The following is an 8989-nucleotide window of genomic DNA, read 5'->3' on the forward strand; positions in this document are numbered from 1 at the left end:
TTTTTTTTTCTTTTCTTTTTTTTTTTTGGTAAACAAAATTAGTAACTATAGTACAGATTGGTCGCAGAGCCCAAGTTCTCCCACATAAGCTGTGGGCTGGTACTGTCGTCTTGGTTCTCGAGCACAATCTTGTATGCTACAGTTGTTTTGTCCTTACTTGCCATCACGTATCTCCCTTGACCACTCGCACTTCCTGTCCCTTCCAAACTATGTGCAGGTCACTTTTTGCTTGTTGCATCAGTTTCAATTTTGTGCTTTGGAGACAGAGAGTGGGATTTTGAGGGGGACAATGTCAAACAAATGTGTTTGTTTTTTAAAGTTTTAACAGTTGTGGTTTATATGGTTTGGGTCACAACTAACTACTAAACACATTACCGGTAATTCTAAGTGGTTTTCACCATATTGCTTGTGACCGATCAGTTTAATTGTTGCTAGTTTCAGAACTAGCGATGGATGGATTGTTTCTAAGTGGTGGTCTCAGCATCTTCCCCAAGCACTACAGATAAGCCAAACAGTGCTATGCATAGCTTGTATCCACCCATATGCCAGTTACTGCCAAGTGTATGTTACATCATTCAAGGCCTCCACAGGGATCGTACACCTGAGAGTCACTAATTGGCCACTGCACAGCAATGCTGCTTTACACAAATGAGAGCTTTTCCTCTGACAGAATAAATGAGAGTAGTAGGCATTTGGTTCATCTTCTTACTGTAGCACCATTGCTTCTGATCTTACTTTAATCTCTGTGTGTGCAGTGATTAAATGTTAATGTTTTAAAAATAGGAAAGAACATGAAAATACTGTGGTGGTAAGGAATAAACATTCACTTCTTATAGGACTGCTAGTCCAGAAAATGTGGGTTTAAAATGGTAATCTCTGTGTGCTAGACATAGGTCAAATCCCAGCTGATCCTTAGGAACCTTCAAATTGGAAGACACAATTCTTCCTTCATGCATGTTTGAGACAACTGACTTTTCCTTAGCTCTTCAAACAATTTGGCAGTTTGTAAGGACCTCTTCTGGGAATTGGCTTCCTGACTGTGGGAGTGAGAGCCCAATTGTGTAGATCCTGCATAGATGGAGTGCCTATAGGATTGGGACTGAGCTCCCAAATGTCCTTGTTCTCTCTTCAGTATGAACCATTTACTTCTCTTCTGCACAGTGAACTGGTGTCCATTAATGACTTCACAGCAACAGCCAGTCACTCTAGTTTAATTCCAGCAGTACTGTTCTCAGACACGGTAGTTTGGTAGTAGTATAAAAAATATCAGCTCTGCTCAGAAAACAGAGCAGGTGAAACCCTGAAACAGAAGACTGACTAGCTTAAGGCAGAGACAAGCTTCTTCAATGCTGGGCATTAGTGTGCTGATAACGGCTTTTTCTTCTCTCTACAGAGAACCTGGAATATAACTTGGAGCCTCATGAAATCCCTCACCCTGATGTCGGCCGCTATTTTTCAGAGTTTACAGGCACTCACTACCTGGCAAATAAAGAGCTGGAGATTAGGTATCCTGAGGATTTGGAACTTTCTTGTGCAACAGTCCAAAAGATCTACAGCAAAGTCAAGGAATGAGTGAAACTTGATCACAAGGACAGAAGAAAGTTTATCACAGCTGCTACTGTATCCTCTTTGTGGACAGAATTATGGAAGCCAATTTTCACAATAATCTTCAGGCGTATGCCCCAGGAATTGCATCGCACTTCATAACCTGTGAGATCACGTATGTCTAATAACCACTCAGTTACCATCTGCCCACACTAGTCCATTAATTTGGGATGCATTGGTATTCCAGACAAGGCATTCATTATCTTGAAGTGACAATCAAAGTATGAAGTGTATTGTCCCCTTGAGCGCTTGTATTTACCACTTGTGTGTTTAGGATCGATTTTTCATATTTAGGATGTGAGCATGTTACAACTCTAGCTAGAGTCTGGAATAATCCCATGTTATGGATAAAGAGATTGATCATACTTGCAGTATTTTTTTATATATCTATTCTGTGTATACAGTAGTTTTAAGGTCTCTCTGAAGTTCCACAATTGTTTGTTTCCTCAATTCTGATTTTCCTCTTACCCTGAAAATGATAAGTGTTGCTAACATTCCAATTCTGAAATCACTTGTCAGCCTCGGCAATGGCACTGAAACTTTCTTGAACAAGAATCATGAGGCACCATATGATGGTGAGTTCAACAGTAACTTGAATGGACCTCATACATGTAACGCTTCCAGCTGTTACAAACGCACCGTTGAATCATTTTATAGAAAATAAAATCCTGGCAATTTTCTCTCCCCAATATACTTGTTGTTGGGACCCTGATTCCTACCTGTACTTTTTCTTCCATTATGTTCTCTTCATGGTGTTGAATTTGTGATGTGGTCATATATGTATTTTTCTACATGTCTCCTTTTATCTGGTTGAAACTGTTAAAACTTGTAGTTTGAACCACCATCTTGTGGTGAAGTCTTTATTTAGTGAGCTGTTATCTATACTGTCAGATTGCAATTGTGCCATGAAAGTCAGTAGACGCCAGCATCTGGCAAACAATACATGGAGAACTTATTTCCTATATTATGATGCCTTCTTTCTTTTGATCAAAAGAAAAATGCCCTTTGAAGGGGAAAAGAGGGTTAACTATTTGTCCAAATTCTGACTTCTGCAAGGGAGGTGCTTCAGAAACGGAGGACACTTGAATTTTAATGAGACTGCCGCCGTAGAGTCTGCAAAGCCTAGAAAAATAGTACATGATTATTTTCTTTTAGGGTTACATAAGAATTGGATGTGAAGTTGCAAAGTATTTACAAAGATATGGAATATCTACAGTACTTTCGTTTCTAAATTAATAACTCCTGGCAGGCTGCAGTCATGGTTTCTAATTACCGTGTGGTTACATAGTTATAGACAGAAGACTTAGTTATCCTGCCCTGTAGAGTAAAATGACACCCTTATTCTTGTAACATTTTAAATGTGTCTGTGCACTAACGTGCACCCTTCTTTTTAAGATAATTGATTTGCACGCAGTCTTGTGTAAATATTTAACAAGCAACTTACACTTTTCACAGTGAAGTTTCGTGATCTGCAAGTTCCTCAACGCTTGAGAGGCAGCAGAAAAAAACCTATTAGTGCTAATAAAAAGGAAAGAATAAAATTACACTACAATAAATTTTCTGATAATCCCAGCTGAATTAAAGGGGATTTAGGTACAAAATTGTCACTGATTTGAGAGTCATGTAGCTAAATCCCTGTGCAAACTTCAAACTAAAATCCAAATCTCTGTCTCTAAGGGGTTGAAAATTGTAATTTTTAGGGCATATCCTGAAAGATTGCCCATGTTTGGAACGACTCTGCCAGTAGAGTAAATGAGGGAACACTGCCTTCGGTTTTAATTTCTAGGCTGTTATGCATCTGACCCTTAAACATATAGTAGAAAGAGACAGATGACTAGGAGTCAGGATTTCCAGGTTCCCAGCTCTGCCGCTACCCACTATGTGACCTTGGGCAAATCATTTCTCTCTGCTGCACTTTTTATCTACAGAATGGATGGTCTAATATTTACCTGTTGTACCTCCCATGGGTGTTTTTGAATGTTTGGAAAGCACTTTGAAAGTCTCAGCTGAAAGGTGCTTTATAAATGCAAACTCTTATTCTGCTATTGAATATCAGTGGTACATGTGCAATTAAACTCCTACACAGGCTCTGGTCAGCATCGTGTTTCAGTGTGACTTGGTTTTCCTTTGTCTTTAAAGGTAACATTAAAACAAAATTTTAACCAAGTTATAACTGTAAATATGTATTGACACATTTTAAATATATGTTATAATTTAGAGATACAAAATGGGCTTGAAAGTAGCCCCTATAGCCTGTTTGTGTAAATTTTTATTTGGGCACTTATATATCTTTTTTTAGAAAGTGGATTTTGGACCTGATAAATCATAACAACTGTTCTTGACCTTTTTCACAAATCTGTGACCTAGTCCCTTGCCACACTTACTGTATCCATTTGTGAGGTGGAACCATTGCAATGTACTACTGGATACAAGTATTAAAAGTGAGTTATGTATAGCTACTTTTCAAACAATTGTTCAAACAACTGTTAGCTTGTGTCTATATTATAGAGTAGGTTGATCTTGTCCAGGGGTTCTCAAACTATGGGTCGGGACCCCTCAGGGGGTCGCAAGCTGTCCGCCTCCACCCCAAACCCCACTTTGCCTCCAGCATTTATAATGGTGTTAAATACATTAAAAAGTGTTTTTAATTGACAATGGGGGATTGCACTCAGAGGCTTGCTATGTGAAAGGGGTCACCAGTACAAAAGTTTGAGGACCCCTGAATTTTCTTCTTTATACAATGGACACATCGGCTGCAGAATTTTATGTACGAATTACTTGTGAATCATAGGATCTGTAGAACACTTCTGCATGTCTATGTACTAAAAATAGCAGAAAGATTTCTGTGGAGGTTAGAAGGGGAAATATCTTTGTACGAGAGAGTTTAGCCCACATTGTGATTCTGCTCTGCCGTATGATTCTGTAAAAATGGCATCATGTGACTATATGTACAGTTTTCTTTTTCATATGAACTAAGTTTAGGAGTAAAAAGATTAACTTTCTTACTTCCAGTCCTATACACCCAGTTTGGGATCTGAGTCAAGTTTGGGTCTTTTCTTAGATATCACTAGTAAGAAAGGTTCTGTAGGGGAAATTACGTCCTCAGTGACACCCATGTGATCCTATTGCTTTCCATGGGGTTGCAGAAATGTAAGTGATTGGAACTTAGTAAACAATTCTGTTGCACAAGAATGAATGGCTCCATCTTAGCTTCATTGATTCTGCACAGCTAACTGGAGTAAAAAATAGTGTGAGCTTTAGTGATTTAAATAAGTGGTCAGATCTGATTGTGTTTATACACAGATCTGATAAGTCAAGTGCCATTTTCATAGTGACTTCTTAGAGTAGAACTGTATTTCACCCGGAGTATATCATTAGTAGATGATGATTCGGGAAAATAAAAGATCAGGGCCTGGGGGAAAAGACCCAGTGGTCAGGATTATAGATGTATATAGGGTCAGACTTGCTTAACTTGACAAATCACTTCACCTAGATCATTTTATCCTGAGTAAATTACATCCAAAGCCAAATTCTTGAGTTATCACTTCATACTCAACAAAAATCTGCCTTTAGAATAGTCAAAACACCTTTTTAATTTGGGAGACGCCTTCCAGGATCTAAAACAGCTCTGAGAGTTTATCTTGTCCTATGAACTGTTCCATATGTCATCTGTAGTAATTATGTACATGTTAAGGATACAAAAGCTTTTCCTAAAGCAGTATTAGGCTTTATGAACTTGCCATTACAAATTGTATTCAACATTCTCTTGGTTTTGTTTCCATTCTTGTAATTATGTTCCACTCTGTTAAGCAATTCTACATGTCCGCTTTGTTCCTTTTCCCTATTCAGATTTTTAGTATCCTGTATCCCATAGCAAAATATTACTTGTGTATCTCCTATTGCAACTTCTCTCTAGTCTTAGTGGGGGGGAAATGAATGTCACATCTTGGTTATTATTAACACTGCTTGCATACACACCTAAGCAGAGGCTAGATTGATCTTCCAAAACTGTCAAGAAAACTTTCTAGAATGGGCACAATACTTACATGTCCGCATTTAATACACTGATACTGATATAGCAGAAACAAATATTTTACTGGCCTATCAAAAATTAAAATTATTCCAGGTGTGTTTTGTGAGTGCAACTCTTCGAAGCCATGTTAGATATATCTGTTATTGGGCATGAAGAGACACGAGGGGTTAATCTGATATCTAGGGAATGTCTGTCCAACTTCATGGATCTTGTGCAAGGATAGCTCGAGTATCAGCCCCCCCAAACCTCCTCCACTGGTGTGTGCATTTTGTAGAATCTTTTCTAGGCTGCACTCTCTTTGTTTCAGAAGGACATTGATTCTGGAATTTCTGAATCTCTTAAGCTATTCTTTTTGAGTGACTTCAGCCAGTATATACAGACAAAATATCTAAGCTGGTCCTTACCAGGCCTGTGAATAGCTTGCTTCTGGAAATATGGCACGTTTTCCAGAGAAACTGGAAGACTGTCTTTTCTTGTGTCATCCAACTTCGCTCCATCTCCTTTCCGCCAAGTAAAATGGATTTCTCTACTGTCCGGTCTAGTACCAAATTCCTGTTCCCCCTGGCTAATATATACTCTACCGTTTTTAAAAGAGTAGAGCATAAAGAAGCTGCACTTCCTGCTGCAGCTAATACTGTCCTATTCCTTTTCACCCTCTGCTTCATGGATATTAGAAGGAGGCTCCTGTCCATATTTCAGGATGATAATAGGGACCACTGAGATATTAATTGCATTAAAAATATCACCTCACGAGGCTTTTGGCAATGGACAATAATACAATAAAGTACGGGGAGGAGAAAGGAATGGGAGGATAATGAGAGCTAGGGGAAGCGATGTATATTAGGTGCATGATTTATTAGAATCTTCAGCTGGTGGGTGATCAATCTGATTGGGTCATCTTCCAGCCATATTGGTTAATCCACATGGGTATTCTGCCCAGTTATCTGGTTCACTGTCTTTAGTATGTGACTGCTCAAGTCATGGAAGCGCTGAGCTCCAGGCACAGGTGGAACTGATCATCTATTTCTACTACTCTTTGAGGTAAGTGTAAAGTCTGTTGTACAAGGTCCTACTCTTTCCCTTACTCCCAAGACACTTGAAGAGACCAAACTCTTTGTGAAAATAAAGGGCTTTTGTCTTTTTTCCAACTTCCTTTTGAGAAACCATAAAATGCTTGGTGCTGAATTCTCTGGTTTACTCTTGTATTGATTTATCTGATGGGACAGGGCACTGGACACCTCAGTTCTGGATGCTAGTACTCAAATTGCTATGTAACTTTTACTTCATGGGACATGAGGATGATGGCGAGTGGTTATGGGGGATGTTGAGACTTGCCTGCAATCACCTTGATTCTTGCCAATGTTTCACTTGTACAACACTACTGAAACGTAGTATTACATCTCTCTCTTATCTTGGATAGGGAATGTTCAATACCTAATGACTCACGTGGTTCTCTAGGTGCTCTGGTTTTTCCCAATTTGTATTTCTCCTGAATTTTTTTTATTCAGTGTGTGGACACCTTTCCCCCCACATGTCCTTTATGACTTGGAAAATCCCAATAAAATAAATAATTGATTAAAAATATGGCTATTTGTTTTTATTCTAAAGCAGACCACCTACCATGTTACAAACCAAGAGGCTTGTGGGGTTTTAAAACAGATCGCAAAGAGCTGTTAGGAACTTTTTTAAGAGTAAAGAATGCCATAGGTAAGAGATGCCCCCAGGGCTTTCAGAAAGAGAAGAAACCAGCTGATATGCTGCTTTCTACATTCTCTGGTATGTCTGATGAGGAATATAAAATGGGTTTTTCTACAACATGGACAGGAGTTCCATTTTAATATTAAGCTCGGTTTTCTAAAGCGTATGCCTTAGAAGACCCTAAAAACAAAGCAGCTTACTGGTGTCCATGACTGGCCTGTGCTTCTAGATTCCTTGTAGGATCCTCAGCAATTTTGTCTTGATGTTGTGTTTTGAGTTCTTTCCTCCCCCCACCCAACCTGCTACAATTGTACACAAAGCCCAATTCCCTCTTCTAGCCCTGGGACTAAAGGCAGGAATGGGAAATCCATGCTTCTGACTATTGCTTGTGGCTCTCCAAAACTCTAAGGCCATCCTGGCTGATTTCCTCCAATTTGTTGCACTTACCTTCTTGTCTTGGCAGCCATACTTCTCTGAAGTAGCCCTTAAGGAGCTGAACTATGCTAATATTCATTTTTAAAAAACCTTTGCACCAGGTGCAAGACCCGTAAGCTGGGGAGGGACCACGCACTCTTCTTCTTGCTGCTTTTTCCTACAGGTAAGTAGATGGGTGATTTGCTTAGCAAATGTAAATTAAACTTGTTTGAAAAAAAACTCAGGGCAGGGGAGCAAATACATGATTGGAGATCGGTGAGTGCCTTATGAATAGTTTTGATGCCTTTTTCCATCCCACTCCTTCCCAAACAAAGCTAGTCACAATGATTTGCATTTGTCACTCTTGGACTGCATGACTGTAATTCACTGTGGGATGGAAGTCATGTTCCAGTTGTCCAGAAGGTGGCAGCTAGCCTTCCGATTGTGAATAGCTGCCATGGGAATGCTTATCTCTCATGCTCCAGATCCCTCTTCTGGCTATTAAGGCTTGTCTCTTTTATGGAGTTTTGCACTGATCTAGCTACAACGGTGCACGTTCCCAACACAGACACCTTGTACTTGGATGAAGTGTTGGCAAGCAGGGTCACTTGTACCAGTACAAGTCCTGCTTTACAATGGCATAACCCATCTAAGCTTGGAGGTTTGCACTGGTGTAAAAATCCCTAATGTCGGCAACCCCCAAATGATGTCTCAATCTGGGACCATCTGCTCTTCTGGGATGACCCGGTTGTAGAACAAACTTCCTAAGGGAGGTCAGAGTGATCCAGATTCTGACCTGTTAGGCACATTGTAATACCCTTCATTTTGAGAGCGCTTTCCCATTGTAACCAGAATGGTGGAGGTCTAGTGGTGGCATATCTTTAGAACAGGCTCCTAGGCCTTGGAAGGACGAAGAGCCAGAAGCCATGAAATCCACCAAGGAGTATGATTTCCTTCTTTAACAATGTGGCTGCATGATGGCTGATGGATTTAGGCTCTCTGATGCATCTCTCGCTGACTCGTCTTGATGGTAACTCAGAGCCATACCTATGTCGCTTTGTAACTTTAAATGCTTTCACACAGGTTGGTGGAATTATCTTCTCTACTGTGTACAGAAATTCCCCGATCCGCCTCTTTCAGTCACTTAGCATTGATTTCGCTGCCTTTACAAACAGCTCTTTGACCTCGCGTCCTGGCAACTATTGTGAGTGGACGTGTTGATGCTGAACAGCAAGTGCT

General features: G+C 39.9%; 1 protein-coding gene across 1 annotated transcript in view; it reads left to right on the top strand.

Annotated features, from left to right (window-relative positions):
• The window catches only part of FBXO21 (F-box protein 21), a 34277-nt gene extending 27075 nt beyond the window's left edge, over positions 1 to 7202 (top strand). Inside the window, exon 12 of the mRNA XM_034791558.1 lies at positions 1394 to 7202. Coding sequence (XP_034647449.1) covers positions 1394 to 1572 — 179 coding nt within the window. The 3' untranslated portion in view covers positions 1573 to 7202. The remainder of the gene's footprint in view (positions 1 to 1393) is intronic.
• The last annotated feature ends 1787 nt before the right edge of the window (positions 7203 to 8989 follow it).

Source organism: Trachemys scripta, chromosome 15 (assembly GCF_013100865.1).
Source record: "Trachemys scripta elegans isolate TJP31775 chromosome 15, CAS_Tse_1.0, whole genome shotgun sequence".
In the NCBI taxonomy this organism is placed as follows: domain Eukaryota; kingdom Metazoa; phylum Chordata; order Testudines; family Emydidae; genus Trachemys; species Trachemys scripta.